This window comes from Ovis canadensis, chromosome 2 (assembly GCF_042477335.2).
Source record: "Ovis canadensis isolate MfBH-ARS-UI-01 breed Bighorn chromosome 2, ARS-UI_OviCan_v2, whole genome shotgun sequence".
Lineage (NCBI taxonomy): Eukaryota > Metazoa > Chordata > Mammalia > Artiodactyla > Bovidae > Ovis > Ovis canadensis.
The window spans coordinates 124778446-124801944 of record NC_091246.1 but is presented as its reverse complement, the minus strand read 5'-3'; the positions used below and the strand labels follow the sequence as shown (position 1 = coordinate 124801944).

At 36.7% G+C, this 23499-nt stretch overlaps 1 protein-coding gene across 15 annotated transcripts in view; it reads left to right on the top strand.

The window, feature by feature from the left end:
- Positions 1 to 23499, top strand: part of PMS1 (PMS1 homolog 1, mismatch repair system component) — a 334072-nt gene that overhangs the window by 85434 nt on the left and 225139 nt on the right. For 5 of the 15 annotated variants that reach the window (XM_069576893.1, XM_069576911.1, XM_069576892.1 and 2 more), the window contains 6 exons: positions 766 to 909; positions 1113 to 2002; positions 13299 to 13781; positions 16876 to 17006; positions 21626 to 21786; positions 22420 to 22829. In XM_069576893.1, the coding sequence (XP_069432994.1) occupies positions 766 to 909; positions 1113 to 2002; positions 13299 to 13781; positions 16876 to 17006; positions 21626 to 21786; positions 22420 to 22584 (1974 nt within the window). In that variant the 3' untranslated portion in view covers positions 22585 to 22829. Of the gene's footprint in view, positions 1 to 765; positions 910 to 1112; positions 2003 to 6637; positions 6881 to 10666; positions 10908 to 13298; positions 13782 to 16875; positions 17007 to 21625; positions 21787 to 22419; positions 22830 to 23499 lie in introns of those variants that run through there. The other 10 variants (XM_069576897.1, XM_069576898.1, XM_069576895.1 and 7 more) reach the window with 6 other exon arrangements.

Here is a 23499-nt window from a genome sequence, read left to right as displayed (position 1 = left end):
CCCTGGGTTAGGAAGATCCCCTGTAGTAGGGAATGGTTACCCACTCCAGTATTCTTGCCTGGAGGATTCCATAGACAGAGGAGCCTGGCAGGCTACAAAAAGTCAGACACAACTGAACAACTAACACTTCACTTTCACCTTACATATGACTCTTCACAACAATTCTATGGTGAATTATTATCCTTATTTATAGTGAAGAAGGTCTTCTCTTATGGCTCAGCTGCTAAAGAATCCACCTGCAGTGCGGGAGACCTGGGTTCGATCCCTGGGTTGAGAAGATCCCCTGGAGAAGGGAAAGGCCACCCACTCCAGTATTCTGGCCTAGAGAATTCCATGGACTGTATAGTCCTAGGGTTTGCAAAGAGTCAGACATGACTGAGGGACTTTTACTTTTATAGTGAAGAAACTGAATGTTAGTGACTACCTTAGACCACGTAGCTAGGAAGTAACAGAATTTGAATTTGAACTCAGGACTTTGAAAACATCCTGACACCATGATCTTTTCCATGAAGTCAGTTGCATCGGATGCCTGCTTGCACTTCATGTTAAGTAAATTCAAAGCCTCTAAATGAGTATTAGTATTTAGATACTACTTTTCCTAATAAGCAGTTACATCCACTCAGTTTCTCAGTTGAATATGCTTCTTTTGGTGGTATTTTAAGGATAATATTACTTAAATAATGCTATCTTTATTTATAAATACTTTAAAGAATAATACTTTAGTATATTTCTGTCATTTTTTGTCTTCATTACATGTATTTCTAGCTAATCCGACATTATTACAATCTGAAATGTCTAAAGGAATCTACTCGTTTGTATCCCATTTTCTTTCTGAAAATTGACGTTCCAACAGCTGATGTAGATGTGAATTTAACACCTGATAAAAGTCAAGTATTGTTACAGAATAAGGTAACCTTTTTCAGATAATTTTTTGTATTATACTATTTATAAACTTATGCAGTCCTAGCTATTTTCATATGAAAAAGATTTAGATTTACTTTTCTGTAAATCTTTTTACTTTTTCTGTACATCTTCTATAAACCTACTTTTCTGTAGATTTTTTAATGTTAGTGTCATAATTTCCACTAATGCTTGTTAATTTGTATTTTTAGGAATCTGTTTTAATCGCTCTTGAAAATCTGATGACGACTCATTATGGATCACTACCTAGTACAAATTCTTATGAAAGTAATAAAACAGATGTTTCCTCAGCTGACATGGTTGTTAGTAAAACAACAGAAACAGATGTGCTTCTTTCTAAGATGGAAACATCTGGAAATAATTATCCAAATGTTGATACTTCAGCCATTCCTTTCCAAAATGATGTGCGTAATGATACATCTGGGGAAAACACTAATTATTGTTTAAATCATCAGGTACATATTGGTGACCATTATGGCGATCATTTTAATAGTGAAAATTCTAGCATTGATAAGAATGATGGAAATACATTTAAAGAAACCCCAAAGAATGATTCATCGTGTGAGGACACCCAAGAGGAGAATAGTGAAACTTGTTCTGTGGATTCTGTTGGGCAAGCGCAATCAGAAAATGGCAGTGAAAGCCATAGAGATGACAGTGGGGAAAATGAAGAAGCAGCAGTTCCTGAGAAGTCTCTGGAAATTTGTGTAGATGACTGGAGCAAGGGAAATATACTTAATTCTAGAGGAGAAAACATTGAACCTGTGAAAATTTTAGTGCCTCAGAATAGTTTAGGGAGTAATGTAAGTAGTAATAATAATAATACAAGTCCTGAACAAAAGAATCTCTGTGAAAGTTCCTGTAACAAAAAGTCAAATGTGGTAGATAACAAATCTGGACAGCTTACAGCTTATGATTTAATTAGCAGTCGAGTAATCAAGAAACCCATGTCAGCAAGCGCCCTTTTTGTTCAAGATCGTCGTGCTCAGTTTCTCACAGAAAATTCCAGGACCAGTTTGGAAGAGGCAACAGTACAAATTGAAGAACTGTGGAAGACATTGAGTGAAGAGGAGAAGCTGAAGTAAGTTTCCAGAGCCTTCATGTGACCTGAATGTTCAGATATTTCCATTCTATATCACTCACTGGGTTTAAAAGCTCCTTTTTCTTCTTATTTATGGAAAAGCAGAATGGAAAATACCTTGTGGCTTGTCCTAGAGTACCTTTTTGGCATCACTTTTTGGGGGGTTAATTTAGAGATTTTTACTTTTTTTTTTTTCTTTTTGTTTGTTTGTTTTTTATTTTTTTTATTTTTCTTTTTTTATATAAAAAAGTTATTTTCTGGTTTAAGTTTGTAATTAAAAGTTTTACATTCTTAAGACTACCATTTTCTTCTATTTCTTTTTTATACTAATCTTCCTATTACAGGACTGTTTTAAACTTTTCTGTTAGAACAGGGTTTCTTTTTTAAGATCTTGAATATTCCCTTTTTAAATTGCTCTTTAAAACATGTAACAATACAAAAAGCATAACATTGTTGCAGATTTAATTTAATGATCTTAATACTCTTCCTATTCAGTATAACTCAAAAGACTTTCTTCTAAAATCTTTTATTTATTGGCAACTTATAAACTATGGTGGGTTTGGAGGAGTAGGTTAATAGGTGGCTTGATCTCTTATTTAAAAACTATATATTATTTGCCATTTTTAGATCAAATGATCTGAATAAATCCAAAAAAATATGATGGTTGTTTCTAGTTGACTGAAGGCACTTGGTATAATCACAGGATATTATGTTTTGAGTGATTTAGCTCACCAGAAAATGAAAGAGTGCAATTATAGTTCCAATCATATATTATTACCTAAGGTATCTCAGTACTATGTCAGACATCTGGGAAAACTTTTAAATGTAACTGGTCATCCAGAGTTTACATTTGGTGATAAACTACATGGATACTTGACCAATTGTTTTTCTTTTTTTATTAGCTAATTCAGTCTTATAAAAACACTATCAATATTAAAGTAATAAAGATCACTATTAACACCAATAGGCAAAACCTCTATAAGTTAACTTCTGCTGCTGCTACTGCTGCTAAGTCACTTCAGTCATGTCCAACTCTGTATGACCCCATAGACGGCAGCCCACCAGGCTCCCCTGTCCCTGGGATTCTCCAGACAAGGACGCTGGAGTGGGTTGCCATTTCCTTCTCCGATGCATGAAAGTGAAAAGTGAAAGTGAAGTCGCTTAGTCATGCCCAACTCTTAGCTTCTACCTTTTTCTTTTTTTTTAGTGGGGATGGTGACTGTGTTTTTTCTTTTAACATATTTATGTATGCTATATATATGTTTTAATATGTACCTATAAAAGATAACATATTCTTTTAATTAATTTATTTAAGCTTCTATTCTGTGTGAAGATATAGCTAATTAGTGAACAATGCTTTCATAGTTTCAGGTGAACAGCAAAGCAGTTCAGCCACATATACACATGTATCCCTTCTCTCCCAGACTCCGCTCCCATCCAGGCTGCCACATAACATTGAGTAGAGTTTCATTTGCTATACAGTAGGTCCTTGCTGGTTAAGATACTCTTAAGTAGAGTCGTAATACAATTGTCATCACTTTCTAAAATATTAATTTCTTAATCTTCAGTGTTCAAATTTCTAATTATTTCATAAGTGTCAAACTTTAAAAGTTATGTCAAGATGCAAATGAAGGTCACATTATGATGATGATGATTATTTTTAGTTTTAAAATGACACATTCAATTTAACGATGAGAGCATTTAAGTTTTAATACAGCAAGCCCATGAAGATTGAATGGCATTGATCAGGAAGTGATGAATTGAGAGTTGTCTAAGAATAGGGAAAAGAAGCATAGATGTTCCCAGTTCTCATGGAAGTAGGTACAGTGCAGCAGCTCAAGGTAGCTGTTCCCTTTCAGCCTCAGAACAGCAGGTATTACCCCAGTCTCAGCATTGTTTCTCCTTGCAGGCCCCAACGTGTTAAGATACAAGGGTTCTCGTTAATAGACCTCATCTAAAAATGATCAGGCAGCATTCTGGAATTCAAAGTTTTCTCTGTCTTATTGCCGTAAGGTAAACAGAAGAGCATTGTTGAAGACCTCTGAAGCTACACCTGGGTTGAAACCTCATGTTCCTCTCTTTTCTAGCATTATGTAAAAATGTGTGCACAGTATCTTTTGGGTTGTTGTGAGGATTAAATAAGATATATTATGTGTTATAAATGACTAGCACATAGTAAATAATGTTCATGATGTTAATCAGAGTTTTTAATCTGTGAAAAGGAAATTTCTCTCTTGGGATTGACATTATTTTTCATTTGCTTATTCAAGATTAGATTTAATTTGAAGGTCAGAAATAGAAACCTGTGGAGAAAATTTAGGTTTCTTGGGATCAAAGAGCTTACTACGTGTCACAGAAAGCTCTGTTAGAATCATCCAGAGCCAGAGTCTGATGATCATGGCAGACCAGGTTGACAATCATGATAAGTGAAAAGTTAGAGCAAAAATGTTTAACACTCAAGAATTGCATCAACTACCATTTCTCTTCTGGTCTTTATCTTAGAATTCTTTTCCACGGTCTTAAGTTCTATAAGGAGTGCTAAGGAACATGAGAGCAGTCTCCTACAGATAATCAGTCCTTCCATCTATTCTTCCTTTTCTTTTCTTTTTTCTCTTGTTTCCAGTTTTTTCCCCCACCCTCCTTCCTCCCTTTTTTCTTTCTTCCTTCCTTTCCTTTCCTCTCCTGTCTTTTTTTTTCCTTATTCCTTTCAATTAGGAAATACTTAGGCTTCCCTGGTGGCTCAGACGGTACAGCGTCTGTCTACAATGCAGGAGACCCTGGTTCAGTCCCTGGATTGGGACGATCCCCTGGAGAAGGAAATGGCAGCGCACTCCAGGTCTCTTGCTTGGAAAATCACATGGATGGAGGAGCGTGGTAGGCTATAGTCCATGGGTCGCAGAGTCAGACATGACTGAGCAACTTCACTTTCAGGAAATACTGAGAATATTCTGTGTACAAGGCTGGTGTACTCTAGCTAATCATTTCAGATACAGTGATAAATAATAAATTGAACATACTTTCACTAATAAAAGTACAATCTTAAAGAAATGAGTTATGAAAACACTTAGCAGTTAGGCTTAATCATATCTATAGGACAGGAGATACTTCCTGAATAGAAATTGATCAGGATGGTATAGAGAATTTTCTGTGTAGTAGGAACAGCACATAAGAATGCCCAGAAGCTAGAAGGAAGACAGTGTTACTGAGGAATGGAAAGATGCCCTTTATGACAGGAATGTATTATACCACAGGGGAGTGTGGTAAAGAAGGGTTTCCCTGGTGGCTCAAACAGTAAAGAATCCATCTGCAATGCAGAAGACCTGGGTTCAGTCCCTGGGATGGGAAGATCCCCTGAAGAAGGGAACGGTTACCAAAAACAAAGATCGTAGGATCCAGTCAGGTCAGATCATGGAAGGTTTGAAGAGTTTTGAATAAGACCTAGGGTCAGGGTTTTCTACCAACAGCTTAAGCTTAGGGTAAACTTTACAGTAGAAGGTTCCTACATCTAAAATTCTTTCCCTTTCTGGATTCCTCTCCCCCACCCCACCCCACCCCACCTTGCTTTCATCTCTTTTCCTCTAGTGGACTAGAAAACCCTTTGTCCTCCTACTAGTATCTCAGTCAGTTGCCTTGAACTTTTGTTTGCAGTAGCCGTGAATATATTTCTACTTAGAATAACTAAGAATAATACTGTAATTGGGATAATATTAAAAATGGTAAATAAACTTTGTAATTACATGTAATCTTGAGATAGAGTCACTTGAGTTGGTTAGTGATAAATCAGAATTCATATTTCTCATTTAAGTTACTAAATCCCTTAATGACATAAAGTCAAAGATAACATCTGTTTTAACTTAATATTTACTTAATATTCCTTTGGACATAATTTTTTATATTTCCCAAGGAACTAATTAAATTGACTTCTTGAATAAATCAAAAGATTAGTATCCTGTGTGAAAAGTTGCACGTTATAGTTATTTACAAATGGTAACCTTCATCTTGAACTCACCCCACTGTGGGACAAAATTTTGAATTTGAATGTCCCGGAGCTAAAAATACTTATTTATAGTACTAATTGAAGGTAAACTGTATTGAAAACTTTGTGCATTGTAACTTAGAATTTCAGATTCTAAGTGGAAATGGAAGAAAATAACATTAATAATTATGAACATGGCCTGCCTAGTCAGCAACTATAAGAAGCATTTTTCGTTTACCTAGTTTACAGTGAAATAAAGTCTTTTTTTTTAACGTTCTTATTCAGCTAAAATTTATTTATTCAGCAAATATGTACTGAGTACAAACTACACGATGTGCACGTCTCGTGTTTAGTCTCCCTTTCTACATTTAATTCCATTCTCCCAATAGTATTATTTTTATTTTCTAATACACACCTATCCAAATTTCTCCTTTAAAATGTATGTATATTACCTACAATATAACTCAACAGTTTCTTAAGAGTTTCTAAAGCTCAGAATTACATTCTCTAGTCTGCATTTAAAAATGCATTTAAAAATCTTTTTAGCAAGGTTTCTTAAATAATTGCCAATCTTTAATCAACTGTGTGCCCCATTCATTATAAGATAGGTGTTTCTTGATAGAAAATAATGATACCATATATTTATTATCATTTACTAGGTTCCAGTAAATGATAGGCTTCCCTGGTTCAGATGATAAAGCCTCTGCCTGCAACGCGGGAGACCTGGGTTCGATCCCTGGGTTGGGAAGATCCCCTGGAGAAGGAAATGGCTACCCACCCCAGTACTCTTGCCTGGAAAATCCCATGGATGGAGGAGCCTGGTAGGCTGCAGTCCATGGGGTTGCAAAGAGTTGGACATGACTGAGCGACTTCACTTCACTAGATTCCAGGAACTATTCTAAGTACCTAAAACATTTCAACTCATTTTATTCCTCACATGAAAGTTATGAAGTATTTAAGATGTATATTATCTAGATATTACAGATGAGCCTACTGAAGCACAGGAAAGTTAATTCATTGTGTAGAGCTGCTAAATGGCAAAGGCAGGCCAGGCAGTCTGTCTCTAAGGTCTCTGCTCTTAGCCAGGACCATTTGCTGAATACAAATAGCAGTTTTTAGTTCTAGATTTGTATTAGAATCCCCCATGGAGGTCTCTCAAAACACTACTGCCCAAACTCAGCCTAAGTATGGAGAATTGTAAACTCTTGAGAGTGAAACCAGTAGAAAAGGGGTGATATAACCACTATACAAGACTGTTTTTGGCCCTAGAAGTTCATTTTATCCCTGTTATTATTAATCAAAATAGAAAAGACCTTTTAACTTTTTAACCCAGTATAATTTTAAAAGGTCCCTTATCTTGGACCTTTGTGTTCAGTTTATTTGAACTTTTTTTTTTAAAATTGCTAACTCTAAAATGAGAAATAGTAACTGAAAAAATTAACATTTAGCCATAAAACAATTATAAATTTATAAATTTAATTATGATTTTTTTTATTTTGAGCATTACTATTAGACTGACCTTGATTTTGTTAGTGTATAATTACTAGGGCTTCCATAGTGGCTCAGTGGTAAAGAATGCCCCTGCACAATGCAGAAGTGGCTTTCATCCCTGGGCCAGGAAGAGCCCCAGGAGAAGGGAATGGCAGCCCACTCCACTGTTCTCGCCTGGGGAGTTCTATGTTCAGAGGAGCCTGGTGGGGTTGCAAGAGTAGGACATGACTTAGTGACTAAACAACAATATAATTACTAAATGTATGTAAGTTTTGTTGTGCTCAGAGCATCATTTCTTCTGTGTTGATGTTACACCACATATTTAAGGAATTCTTCAGATTGGCAATTGACTCCTTAATGTTTTATTTAATTCTTTCCTTTTTTTTTTCCCCCCTTTTTAGTTTCCTGTACGTTAAATGGTTTTTAAAACTGGGTAAAATTTAGCTGCTGTGAACTGCATAGATCTGAACTATATGTAGATAGTTCAATGCATTTTCACATGTACACACCGATGAAACCACCACCACAAACAAAATACAGAATACCTCCTTCAGCCCAGAAGGTTCTTTACTGTTACCTACAAGCCAGTCACCACTTGCAGCCACTATTTTGATTTCTGTCACATTAGTTTGGTTTTGCCAGTACTTGAACTTCTTATATATAAAATCATAATGATACGTACTCCTTTGTGTCCAGCTTCCCCCAAGAAAATGTTTTTGAGGTTTTCATTCAGGTTTGTTCAATGTATCCATATACTGTATTCTTTTTAATCGATAAATAGTACTCAGTTGTGTAAGTATACCACAGTTTGTCTTCTCAGTCTCCAGCTGATGAAAAGTGTGTTCTTTCCAGATTCTGGATATTATGAATTGAATTGTGTTGTTTAGTTTCCAAATACTTGGAGTTTTTCTATTCTAAATATCTTATTGCTGTGCTGTGTGTGCTCAGTGCCTAGTCATGTCTTACTCTCTGTGACCTCTTGGACGGTAGCCTGCCAGGCTCCTCCATCCGTGGGATTTTCCAGGCAAGAATACTGGAGTGAGTTGCCATCTCCTACTTAAGGGGATCTTCCCGACCCAGGAATTGGACCCACGTCTTTTTTGTCTCCTGCATTGGCAGGCAGATTTGTTACCACTGTGCCACCTGGGAAGCCCACTAATTTCTGATTAATTTTATCATGGATGGGTAAAATGCTGTCAGATTTAAATCTTTTGAAATTTATTGAGAATCAAGCCCAGCAGCATATCTTGAAGAATGGACATCTAAAAAGAATCTGAATCCTGTAGTTAGATGTACTGTGCTAAACTAACAAGACAGTTTGTTCAGTTCAGTTCAGTTGCTTAGTCATGTCTGACACTTTGCAGCCCTGTGAATCGCAGCACACCAAGCCTCTCTGTCCATCACCAAATCCTGGAGTTCACTTAAACTCATGAGTATCGAGTCAGTGATCCCGTTCAGCCATCTCATCCTCTGTCGTCCCCTTCTCCTCCTGCCCCAATCCCTCCCAGCATCAAGGTCTTTTCCAATGAGTCAACTCTGCATGAGGTGGCCAAAGTATTGGAGTTTCAGCCTCAACATCAGTCCTTCCAATGAACACCCAGGACTGATCTCCTTTAGGATGGACTGGTTGGATCTCCTTGCAGTCCAAGGGACTCTCAAGAGTCTTCTCCAGCACCACAGTTCAAAAGCATCAATTCTTTGGCACTCAGCTTTCTTCACAGTCCAACTCTCGCATCCATACATGACCACTACATGAATATAATTTCATATCTAATTTTAAATTTCTTTACTGGCTTTGCCAGATTTTTTGCTTTGGGTAATATATTATACATCCTTAATTTATCATAATCTACCTGAGTCCAGCCATAGCTTTGACTATGTAGACCTTTGTCAGCAATGTGATGTCACTTCTTTTTAATACACCGAATAGGTTTGTCATAGCTTTTCTTTCAAGGGACAAGCGTCTTTGAGTTTTGTAGTTGTAGTCACTGTCTGCAGTGATTTTGGGGCCCGCGAGAATAAAAGCTGCCACCGTTTCCACTTTTTTGCCATATGTTTGCCATGAAGTGATGGGACAGGATGCCATGATCTTCGTTTTTTGAACATTGAGTTTTTAAGCTTATCCACTCTGCTCTGTCATCCTCATCAAGAGGCTCGATAGTTCCTCTTCACGTTTTGCCATATGGGTGATGTTATCTGCAGATCTGAGGTTGGTATTTCCTCTGGCAGTCTTGATTCCAGCTTGTGATTCATTCAGCCCAGAGTACATGATGTACTCTGCATAGAACTTAAATAAAAAGGGTGACAGCATACAGCCTCGATGCACTCCTTTCCCAATTTGGAACCAGTCCACTATTCCATATCCAGTTCTAAATGTTGCTTCTTGACCTGCATATAGGTTTCTCAGGAGGTAGGTAAAGTGGTCAGGTATTCCCATCTCTTCAAGGATTTTCCAGTTGTGATCCACACAGTCAAAGACTTTAGCATAATCAATGAAGCAAATGTTTTTCTGGAATTCTCTTGCTTTCTCTGGATGTAGGCAATTTCATCTCTGGTTCCTCTGCCTTTTCTAAATCCAGCTTGTACATCTGGAAGTTCTTGGTTCACAAACTGTTGAAGCCTAGCTTGAAGGATTTTGAGCATTACTTTGCTAGCATGTGAAATGAGCACAATTGTACAGTAGTTTAAACATTCTTTGGTATTGCCTTTTCCTTTGGGATTGGAATGAAAACTGACCTTTTCCAGTCTTGTGGCCCTTGCTGAGTTCTCCAAATTTTCTGGTATATTGAGCAGCATATTCACAGCATCATCTTTTAGGATTTGAAATAGCTCAGCTGAAATCCCATCATCTCCACTAGCTTTGTTCATAGTGATGCTTCCTAAGGCCCACTTGATTTCACACTCCAGGATATCTAGCTCTAGATGAGTGATCACATCAGCATGGTTATTTGGGTCATGAAGATCTTTTTTGTATAGTTCTGTATGTTTTTGCCACCTCTTGTTAATATCTTCTGCTTCTGTTAGGTCCATACCATTTTTGTCCTTTATTGTACTCATCTTTGCATGAAATGTTCCCTTGGTATCTAATTTTCTTGAAGAGATCTGTGGTGTTTCCCATTCTATTGTTTTTTTCTATTTCTTTGCATTGTTCATTTAAGAAATCTTTATTTTAATCTCTCCTTACTATTCTCTTGCAGGGACTTCCCTGGTGGCTCAGACGGTTAAGCGTCTGTCTACAATGCAGGAGACCTGGGTTCGATCCCTGGGTTGGGAAGATCCCCTGGAGAAGGAAATGGCAATCCACTCCAGGACTATTGCCTGGAAAATCCCATGGACAGAGGAGCCTGGTAGGCTACAGTCCATGGGGTCGCAAAGAGTCGGACACGACTGAGTGACGTGAGTTCACTTGCTGTTCTCTGAAACTCTGCATTCAGCTGGGTATGTCTTTCCCTTTCTCTTTGCCTTTCACTTCTTTTCTCAGCTGTTTGTAAGGGCTCCTCAAACAACCGCTTTCCTTTTTTGCAGTTCTTTTTCTTTGGGATGGTTTTAGTCACTGCCTCCTCTACAATGTTATGAACCTCCATCCACAGTTCCTCAGGCATTCTGTCAGATCTAATCCCTTGAATCTATTTGTCACTTCCACTGTATAATCATAAGGCATTTGGCTTAGGTCATCCCTGAATGGTCTAGTGGTTTTCCCTCCTTTCTTCAATTTAAGTCTAAATTTTGCAATAAGGAGGTCATGATCCGAGCCACAGTCAGCTTCTAGTCTTGATTTTGCTGACTGTATAGAGCTTCTCTGTCTTGTTGCAAAGAACATAATCAGTCTTTTTTCACTATTGACCATCTGGGGATGTCCATGTGTAGAGTTGTCCGTTGTGTTGTTGGAAAAGGGTGTTTGCTATGACCAGTGTGTTCTCTTGGTAAACCTCTGTTAGCCTTTGCCCTGCTTGGTTTTGTACTCCAAAGCCAAACTTGCCTGTTACTGCAGGCATCTGTTGACTTCCTGCTTTTGCATTCTAGTTCCCTTTTATGAAAAGGACATTTTTTTTCTTTTTTTTTTTTTGTATTCTAGAGGGTCTTGTAGGTCTTCATAGAACTGTTCAATTTCTGCTTCTTTGGCATTAGTGGTTGGGGCATAGACTTGGAGTACTGTGATGCTGAATTGTGTGCTTTGGAAATGAACTAGGATCATTTTGTCATTTTTGACATTGCAGTCAAATACTACAGCATTTTGAGCTCTTTTGTTGACTATGAGGGCTACTCCATTTCTTCTGAGGGATTCTTGGCCACAGTAGTAGACACAATGGTCATCTGAATTAAATTCACCTATTCCTGTTCATTTTTGTTCACTGATTCCTAAAATGCCGATGTTTACTCTTCCCATCTCCTGCTTGTGAAAGTCTCTCAATAATGTCCGGCTGTTTGTGACCCTGTGGCTAGCTTTTCCCTTATCCAGGGGATCTTCCCAACCCAGGGATCGAACCCAGGTGTCCAACCCAGGTCTCCCACATTGCAGGTGGATTCTTTACCAGCTGAGCTACTAGGGAAGCCCTAGTTGACCATGTGCAATTTACCCTGATTCATGACCTAACATTCCAAATACCTATACAGTCTTTGCAGCATCAGAGTTTACTTTGACCAACAGATACATCTACAGTGGAGCATTGTTTCTGCTTTGGTCCAGCCTCTTTATTCTTTCTGGAACTATTTCTTCCCTCTTCTGCAGTAGCATATTAGACACCTACTGACCTGGAGGGCTCATCATCCAGTGTTACATCTTTTTGCCTTTTCATACTGTTCATGGGGTTCTTGAGGCAAGAATACTGAAGTGGTTTGCCATTCCCTTCTCCAGTGAACCATGTTTTGTCATAACTCTACCATGATTCATCTGTCAAAAACCCATTAAAAATTTCTGTTTGAAATTCAAACATCTGTATCATCTTGAAGATGGTTTCTACTGTTCATTTTTTCTTTCCCATAACTCACATTGTTCTGTTTTATTGCTTGAGTGTTACCTTTTGCTTGTATAAGGGACATTTTGATGATATGTTGGAGAAACCCTGGATTCTAATATCTTTTGAAAAGTATTGGGTTTTGTTCTACCACACAGTTAAGTTACTGACAGGTCCCCTGGAGCTTGGGGAGGCTTTGTTTTATACTTCAGGCAGAGACTTTAAATTTTGCTCTTAGTCTTAGGGCAACTTCCTGAGTTCTATAATATAGTTGTGTGTTTTTTCCTTAAGAAGTAGCCCTTCTCCAATTTTAATTGAAAGCACAAACTGTTCTCCGAGTCATCTGATTATGTGAAACTTAAGCTCCAAACTCTTCTTTCTTTTGCAGCATGCAGCTGTTGAAATCTCTGTTTAGTTCATTTAGGGTCTAGTGCTTACTTTCCTCTAGATTCTCACACGTAGGATTTTCTGAGATTTTCTTCCTCGATTTCCAGTTGTTTTCGAAGCAGGGTGTTCTATGCTCTGATGACTCAGTCTATTGTGAGTTTAGCTTTCTGACCGAGGTCTTGCTATTCTCCCATAATGCTGGGGACTCAGTCTGGTTAAAAGTGGTATAAATGTGGATCTCTTCAAGGGTTGAATCCATTCCAAATTCTGTTGCTTTTCTATACTCTTCAGTGCCTGTATTAAATAATTGATTTCTTTATTTGTTCACAGCTTATCATGGTTATATATTGGTGGGTTAGTGCTGTATGAGCCCCTTTGCATTACTGTGCCTGGAATGCCACCTCTTTATTTTTTATAACATTTACTTCAGATGGTTAATATATTTCTCATTATGACTTTATTAGATCATTTTTATATTTATTCATAGATATGAAGAGAAAGCTACTAAAGACTTGGAAAGATACAATAAGCAAATCAAGAGAGCCATCGAACAAGAGTCACAAGTATCATTAAAAGATGGCAAAAAAAGGATGAAACCCACCAGTGTTTGGAATTTGGCACAGAAGCACAAGTTGAAAACCTCACTATCTAATCAGCCAAAACTTGATGAGCTCTTTCAGGCCCAAATTGAAAAAAAACAGAACCAAAACATTAAAATAGTTCAGATTCCCTTCTCTATGGAAAACTTAAAAAATTTTGATACACAGAAGAAATTGGACTTAGAAGAAAAGGACGAATTTTGCTTGATCCACAATCTCAAGTTTCCTGACGCTTGGCTAATTACATCCAAAACAGAAATAATGTTGCTAAATCCATATAGAGTGGAAGAAGCTCTGCTATTTAAAAGACTTCTTGAGAATCACAAACTTCCTGCAGAGCCACTGGAAAAACCAATTATATTAACAGAGAGGTATGGTGAAGTAATATTTTTTTTTACCCTTAAAAACATTTACTAATTGAAATTGAAGGTGAAAAGTTGAATTTCCTAGTATGGAAAAGTGGTATTTATTTAAAGAAATTGTATAATTTGATTTCTAATATTTAGTAGAATTAATTGCTTTTAAATAATTTTAGAATATTCTAGATTACTTCTGCACTTAATAAATAGCAAGCTCAGTCCCCTACCTCCCATACGTTAGTAACTTCCCCAGGGTAATTCTGACATTGGATTGCCATGGCACTTCTTGTGTTGTCTTTGTTTTAGCATTTCAAACATAGACCAACATAGAATTATATAGTGCTTGCCTTTATCAATAGTTATCAAGGTTTCCCCACATTTCCTCTGTCTGTCTTTGATATTTATATATGCGCATGTATGTTTTCCTTTTGCTAAAGGATTTAGAATGATTCCTACCTAAAAGAGTTTTCAGTGTATTGCTAAAGTGGCCATTTTCTTACCTAGCTACAATGCCTTTTTTCATACCCTATACAATACTAATTCATTGGGATTGTCTCAAAATGTATTTTTGTATATTTTGGATTATTAACTTTAATTTACATCTAACCCAGGTCCAGCCACTACATTTTGTTATGTATTTGAAATCTTTTCTAATATCATACCATTAACTTATTGTGGATACTTAGTCACTTATTTGTTAGAATATCCCATTGTCTCTGTTTGTCTGTCTGTTTCCTTGTGGTGTTTAACTTGTTTTTCCCTCCCATTTTTAAATGGATATTAGTTCAGGAGGATTGAATAGATACTTTCTGGTAAGACTGCTTAATGGGTGATGCTATGTGCTTCATATTTCATCACATCAAAAGGCACTCATCACTGGGTTCAGGGAAGCCTGGTGTGCTGCAGTCCGTGGGGTCGCAGAGTCAGAAACGACTGAGCGACTGAACTGAAATGAGCTGCTGACAACCTGACATTCCACCTTAAAGTTCCCGGTTAACTTTTCCAAAATGGTTTTATCCACAGATGACTATTGCCTGCACTTACATTATTATAGAATATAAATGGAGTATTTCCTGTTCATATCTTACATGAACAAATTGTTTTCTCTTAAAACATAGCTATTAACTAAAATACTAACATTTCACTTTAATATACTTAATATTTCTCTTTTTAGGCTTACATAGGTAGAAGAAGTTATGATAAAGGAGGTAACCTAAAATTTAAAAAATGTGAGTTTGTTTTGTAGGACAAAGTTCTGTATCAGAACATACAGAAATAAAACTCATTTTAAAAATATTTTTAAATGTTTTAAAGAGAATACTGCAGTAGTAATCACAGTAACTAAAGTCCAGTGTCTTTCACAGTATTCTCTTTAAAGTGGCTTAGGAAATTGTGAAAGGAAGAATTTAAAAGAATTAATACACCCTTAGGTTTAATTTAAACAGTAACAAAATTTGTACTTTTGTACAAAATCAGTACTTTTCTCTCTCTTCCCTTTAAAAGAGCTAGAGTGTATTTCAAATTTTATACTCGATTGCTTTTCTAAATGATGTTTGTAAATTTTCATTTATATCAAAAATTGTTTTGTGCTTGTACAAATTACAGGTTTTAAAAAATATTTTTCTTTATGATATTTTTATAATACATTAAAAGTACTAAAATATATGACAGATTAAAAATTACATTAAAATTATTATTTGGGTCCGTACAGCCTGAGAATAATCTTTCATATTTGAATAGCAACAAAGCTTCATTCAAAATTCTTTTCCCCTTTCTTCTGAAATGTGACATCCCAGTCATAATAAGTTTTTAAAAACTGAGTCATAAATAGGATAATTATGTGTTGGACTGTTTTTGCATCAGATTTCTAATGCAGGTTGTATAGTTTATCTCTCAGCAGAATAGAGATCTATGAAATACAAAGTAAGAGCTCAATAATAATAACGAAAGTGGCTAATATGTATTGCTCTCTTACTGTATGATAGGAACTTTACTAAGGTTTTTGCTTTCATGATCCTATCTCACAATAACCTAATGAGAGATATCCACATTTTAATACAGAAACAAGTACAGAAACGTCAAGTAACTTACTAAGGTTCATACAGTCAGTATGTAAGTGGTGTATGTAAGATTCCAATCTTGACAGTAACTCTGGATCCTGCACCACTGCTTTCTACACTGTATCATCATCACCGCCACTGCTGGCTTGCAGATTGATCTTCTGAATATTGGGTTGCACCAGACAGAGCACCCCTACTATCTATACATTATAGATAGTTCTCCTCTCTGTGGTATCTGCTCTCCCCCACCTTTCAGAGATGATAAGCAAAGACATTATCTATTTGCTTTTTCGAGGAGTTCAGGATTTTAATGAACAAGTAGCAGCTTATCATCCTGCACCAGATAGAATGTAGAATAGTGCCTTACACACCTACCATATGGTGGGTGTCAACAGACACATTATTGTGAATAACATGTTATGAAGCACCCTGAGCAGGCCTAAAACCAACATGAAAGGTTAATTTCTGCCCTAGATAATTTTCACCACCTCAAAATTTTGTTTAATGCTTTTACCACTCAGAACCATGTTATAGGCCACCTTTAGCAAACATATCATGCCTATAGTATACAGGACAAATCTCTCCAGAGTCTTGAATTATTAAATTTTTAAGTTCCTGGGAAAAAAGGTTACTTGCTTATCGTCTTCTTATTGAAGAAGCCTTGACTAATGACAGAATATTATGCAAGGTGGACTGCATCAATAACTTGACAATATATTGTGCCGTGGCATTATTTATAAATAAAGTTTTCATTTGTATTATATCAAAAGAGCACTTTTTAAATTTCACATTTAGTTTGTAAAGTTGTAGAAGATAGAGACTGGTTTTTGTCTATTCTTCCTTTCTGTACACTGTATGTGGTAGGTCTGCGAAGTATTAAGCAAATGTAAAAGCAGTAGAGTTTCTCACAGGGCTCCTTACACCGTTGTATTTTGGTTACTGATGATAACACTTTTTAAAGGGCCTTCAGATTCACTTTTTTCCATAAATTCTCTTATTTCACTTAAAATATTTAAGAAGTTAAAGGGCCATAATTTCTTTTTCAGTCTTTTTAATGGATCCCATTATTTAGAGATTTTACATAAAATGACAGCAGATGACCAAAGGTACAGTGGATCTATTTACCTGTCCGATCCTCGTCTTACAGCAAATGGTTTCAAGATAAAATTGATACCAGGTATGATACTGTGGTTTAATATTTCCTGAGTCGGAAAAATAAATCTTGTTCCAAAAGTTACTTTCGGGTTTCATAATTTACAGATATGATGGTATGTTTTTGTCTCACCACAAGTATGATGTCAGCTGCCTGAAACAAGCAAGTTTGGCATCTCTTTCAGTCCACTGCTTTGTGTTATATATAGCATTTCCATAACTAACAACTATAGTTTTTGCCATCCTTTGTCACAGCATGCATACTGCCTGCTGTGTCTAACTGAATTATTAAATACTTCTTAGCTGATGAAGCAGAAATAAACATGTAGAATACTGGAATCAACTTACAAAATTGGACATCTCTTTTTCTTTTCTAAAATGATTTACTTGTTTTTCCAAAGAGGTGTCTAACATCAACAGTCTTACTGCTTGGAGAGTGAATGATTTGCTCCCATGGCTTTGCTATCAGTTCAGTTCAGTCGCTAAGTCATGTCCAACTCTTTGCAACCCCATGGACTGCAGCATGCCAGGCTTCCCTGTCCATCAGCAACTCCCAGAGTTTACTCAAGCTCTTGTCCATTGAGTCTGTGATGCCATCCAACCATCTCATCCTCTGGCATCCCCTTCTCCTCCAGCCCTCAATCTTTCCCACCATCAGGGTCTTTTTCAGTGAGTCAGTTCTTCACATCAGGTGGCCAAAGTACTGGAGCTTCAGCTTGAGCATCAGTCCTTCCAGTGAATATTCAGGACTGATTTCCTTTAGGATTGACTGGTTTGATCTCCTTGCAGCCCAAGAGACTCTCAAGATTCTTCTCCAACACCGCATTTCAAAGGCATCAATTCTTTGGTGCTCAGCTTTCTTTATGGTCCAGGCTTTGCTATAAAGCCTGTTATAATACTGTTTGTTTACTATGGAAATTCACCAGGTGAGGAGAAAAAGGAAAATTCATCTGGCTAGGAGACTCTAGTTTTCCTGGCTGGCCCCTTCTCTGTTCTTTCATAGTTTCCATACTTAACTGCCTCTGCCCTGTCTACCCCTGCTTCTCAGGTGGCGCTAGTGGTAAGGAAAGTGAAAGTGAAGTCACTCAGTCATGTCCGATTCTTTGTGACCCCGTGGACTGTAGCCTACCAAGCTCCTCTGTCCATGGGATACTCCAGGCAAGAATACTGGAGTGGGTTGCCATTTCCTTCTCCAGGGGATCTTCCCGACCCAGGGATCGAACCTGGGTTTCCTGAATTGGTGGCAGATGCTTTAACCTCGGAGCTACCAGGGAAGCCCAACCCATCTGCAAATGCAGGCCGGTCTTGTCCTGTTACTTTGCCTTCTGTCTGGTATCAAGCACAAAGGTTCCAGGATGAGTGATTCCACTGTCCCCTGGCCCACTCGCCCCTAAACTTCCCATGGGCAAAGTGTAGATAAACAATGTCGGAAAATTTTAAAGGAATGATTTACTGAGACATGAAGAGAAAATAAGTAAAAGTGATATACAAAACCATGAAATAGGATATATACAGAAAATGCTTTGGTGTTCCATACTTTAATTTTTATTGACTAGCAGTTTTAAGAAAATCTACTCAGAACTTATTACCCCCTACCTAAATCCTGGATATTTAGATTTGGAGTAAAGAGTTAATTCAAGTGCCAGATCTGCCATTTAAATACATGTTGTAGGGAAAATCAGTTGGCCTCAATGTTTCCGCATCGGTAGCAGCTAATAATTATTACCTGCATGGCATTAGTCTATAAGTATTACATGTATTAATTCATTTGATCTTTCTAAAGGCCTGTGGTTCAGTTACTATGCACATTTTTTACAGTTAGAAAAATCAAGGCAGGAGAAGTTTAGTTTGCTTAAGTATACAGAATTAATGATAGAACCAGGATATGAACCCAAGCAATCTGCCTTTAAAACCTAGCTCTTAATTAATGTTTATTTCCTATTAAAATTTATATATTTACTTATATATGCCAGTGGTATGTGTTTAATGGTATGTGTTTAAATTTTCTCTTCTCTTCCTATTCTCCAGCACCTCCTCCCTTGTAGCTCAGTCGGTAAAGAATCTGCCTGCATTGCAGGAGACCTAGGTTCAGTCCCTGCGTTGGGAAGATCCCCTAGAGAAGAAAATGGCAACCCGCTCCAGTATCCTTGCCTGGAAAATCTCATGGACAGATGGAGCCTGGTGGGCTGCAGTCCATGGGGTCACAAAGAGTCGGGCACAGCTGAGCGACTAACACTTCCACTCATTTTTTAGGTCCTCCTAGAAATCTTTTTTCCTCAGAGCTTCTGACATTTAAAGATTTATTTGAAGTATGGAGTTTATGTATGCGTGTAGCAAGATATTTTTTTCTTAGTCTATTTTCCTAAATAACTTTGTGGTATTGGTGGCAAGTACTTTTTTTTTTTCATGAAAGATGTTATCACAACAATTTTTGTTTAAGTTAGGATAATTAGCCTGTCTGTTTCAGGAGCATGTTTGTTTTTGAGTTACCCAGTAAGTTTCTGTTTCAGGAACACATTCAGCTCTTAACTTGTAGCAAAAGTCCTATAAATGCGGGGTACTTTGCATGGCACCAAAGATATAAAAATGAATAAGCTAGTCATCTGCAAGCTGACTTGAGTGGAATTTACTCAGGTTATCATCAGCATTGTTTCTCTTCTCTGTAACAGATCGAGGTAAAAATATTCATGTTTCCTTTCTTCATTTTTTTTTAGCTGTTTTTTCCTTCATTATTTTTTGTCATTTTTTAAAAAAGACTTATTACTCAAGTCTTTTAGCAAGTTTTACTGTATTGGACTAACTTTTGATCAGCAGTTTGCCAGTTGCCAGAAAACATCTTTGGATAAAAGCACTTGAAAAAGAGGAAGAATACATTTGGCTTTAAGGAAAAGGATTCTTAATGTGACCTTAAAGAAATATGATTGTTAATGAGAATAGCTTTTATTCTGTATCAGTGAGAATTACCCATTTTGGGAACTGCAAGCTTGTCAGACCACTTATTAAAGTATTTTCAGAAAATGGGGAAGCATTTCACAGAATTTTATGAAAACTTCTTGAACGTGATTCCAAATGTCTCCTAAGTTTTCCTTATCTATATTCTATATTCTGCAAACACAGAGATTAACATATTGTTCAATTTCCTCATTTGTTCCCATATACTTTTTACCCGGGCTTCTCTGGTAACTCAGGATGGTAAAGAATCCATGTGCAATGCAGGAGACCTGGGTTCAGTCCCTGGGTTGGGAAGATCCCCTGGAGGAGGGCACAGCAACCCACTCCAGTATTCTTGCCGGAGAATCCCCATGGACAGAAGAGCCTGGTGGGCTACAGTCCATGGGGTTGCAAAAAGTCAGACACAATTGAGCGGCTAAGCACACACAGCAATTTTTACCCATATCCACAAAATTTTCCTGCATTTAGGTAGTCAGTATTAAATGTTTCAGTCTCATCATACTGCAGATAATATAGAACTAGCAATAATGAAGAGTCTCTTGACTGATAAATTTTTTCTATCTGTATATATATATAAGATGTTTACTAGAATATTTTGCTACTTCCTCTTTGCCTGTCTAATCCCTGTTTCAAGTCCCATTTAAGTTTGGTTGGTTGCTCAAACTCGCATTTTGTCTCCCTTTACTGAACTCTGTATTTTATCCCTGAACACTTGATTATGTATCATCTTATATTGTTCTCCAGTTGTTTCCTGGGAGGAACATTAGGATGCCTGCTCTGTTTGTTATACCACCAGTGCATCTGCCATTCAGGTCAAGGAACTAGTTTGTAAATGGCAGGTTAGGAATGGGTTCATCTCAGGACCTGAAACTCTTCAAGCTACATCACTCCTCTTTTAAAATTTTCCCTTTGATAGCTTATTTGGTCTGCAATATTAAGAATACTGTTACACAGATAGAGCCAAAAACCCCAAATCTTTGCTGTTTTCTAAAAATCATAAAATGTGTTCTAAAGCTAAATTTGATGTTTGGGAAGTTCAAATAATAGATATGTCAGATTTAAACATTATTCTAAAAACTAAACATTAGTATTTCATTTCCTCAAACTGCTAATATATTAATAAGTTACTATAGTGGTAATTATTTTGTAGCTTATATGTATATTTATCAACACTTTGTGTACCTTAAACTTACACAGTGTTATGTGTCAAACATCTAAATAAAGCTGGAAAAAATAACTTACTATATTTTTATAATAACTTGTAAGATAAACTAATCTTCAAAATAATTCAGGCTTTTAGATATTAAACCAGTAGGATAGAATTTGAATAGCAACAGTTGCTAAAACATTTAAGCCAGTATTATTTTTATAAATATCATGGGACTCCATTTTCTCTCCAAAGTAAGAAATGTTCTAAACAAATGTAGGGAACAGAACAATAATATCTGAGATTAAATGATATAAAGTACATGTGGTTTCTTTGAGCACTTATGACTTAATGTGAATGTGAAATCCTATGGGAAATTATTATTTGTTCTTCAACTAGGGAACAAAACTTTTTCTGACAATATTAGATTCTAATGAATGTTCACCAGATATTTTAACAGTGATTTTGTTTTTCTTAGACATTTTCTGGAATACAGTTAAAACAAAATTTAACTATATGTAGTTTTATATATATTTTTCTTTTAGGAGTTTCCATTGCTGAAAACTACTTGGAAATAGAAGGAATGGCTAATTGCCTTCCATTCTATGGAGTGATGGATTTAAAAGAAATCCTTAATGCTATATTAAACAAAAATGCAAAGGAAGTTTATGAATGTAGACCTCGAAAAGTGATAAGTTATTTAGAGGTATGTATTATTAGCTTATGTAGATTGGCTAGATTTTAAGGTATTTAACTTTCTTAATAAAATAGTAAATGATTTTGAAATCCTATAAGGTTTGTTATCTGTTTACAAGAGGATAAGCTGCTTAAATGTCACCTGGAGGAAATTTTCCCTAACCATACTCTCTTTATCACATGACTCAGTTTAATTTTGTGCAGTTACTTGCTGAAATTTTATCTTTTAAAGAATTTATTTATTTTTAATTGGAGGATAATTGCTTCACAATGTTGTGTTGGTTTCTGCCGTACATCGACATGAATGAGTCATAGGTATACATATACTCCCTCCGACATGAGCCTCCCTCCCATTTCCCACCCCATTCCACCCCCCTAGGTTGTCTAGGTTATCTTTTTATCTTTCTGCTTCTCTGCACTAGATTGTCAGTTTCAGAAGAGCAAGGATGTTGCTTTTCTTGTTCTCTGCTGTATTTATAGAACCTACAACAGTGACTAGCACATAATTGTTGTTTAGTAAATATTTATTGAGTGAGTAAATAATTAAAGAATATAATCAATTTTCTGTCTTCCTATTTGCCAGTAAAAACCTGTTTTCTGCTTCATGTATATCACAGTAAAATGTATGGCTTTCTCTTCACAGGGAGAAGCAGTACGTCTGTCTAGACAATTACCCATGTACTTATCAAAAGAGGACATCCACGATATTATCTACAGAATGAAGCACCAGTTTAGAAATGAAATTAAAGGGTGTGTTCATGGTCGCCCATTTTTTCATCATTTAACCCATCTTCCAGAAGCTACATAATTATGTTTAAGAAAATTTGTTACTGTTGAAGTCAATATGGTCATAAAATAATGAATCGGGTTTAAACTATCTGTGTACTATCATGTGTTAAAATGGTTGTTTTGTAAATAAGGAATCACTGGCCTGTTTGTATATTGAAAATTTTTCCAAAACTATAAAAAATTAATATAGACTATTAATTCATTTTATTATCAAGAAACAACCTTCATAATAACTATTGGTTATAAACTCTAAATTGAAAAATACTTAACTGTTCTTGGGTGTTTGATTTACTCAATCCAGTGAGTCAACTGTTCTCATCAGATGATTACTTTGGTCATCTGACTCAAAGGGCTGACTTATTGGAAAAATCCCTGATGCTGGGAAAGATTGAGGGCAGAAGGAGAAGAGGGCATCAGAGAATGAGATGCCTGGATGCCTTCACCGATGCAGTGGACATGGACTTCGGCAAATTCGGGAGATGGTGAGGGACAGGGAGGCCTGGTATGCTACAGTCCAGAGAGTCATGCCTGGATGACTGAACATCAACAACATGGACTAAATTGTATCCTCCAAATTTTTCAGTTAAAGCCCTGACCCCACAGTGAGATGGCATTTGCAGATGAACCTTTTAAAGAGGCAGTTAGGTTTAGTGAGGTTAGGGCTGGGGCACTCCTGGTGGGATTAGTGCCCTTTTAAGAAGAGATACCACAGAGTTTGCTTATTCCCTGTTACCGTTTCACCAACATCCCAATTCCTATTCCAGCTGCTGAACAGAGAGAAAAAGCGGCCCTCTAATCCAGGAGTAGAGCTCTTACCAGAAACCAATTATGTCAGCACCTTAACCTTAGACTTCTAGCCTCTAGAACTAGGAGAAAATGCCTGTTGTGCTTTTAAAGCCCAGTCTATAGTATTTTGCTATTGCAGCCTGAACTA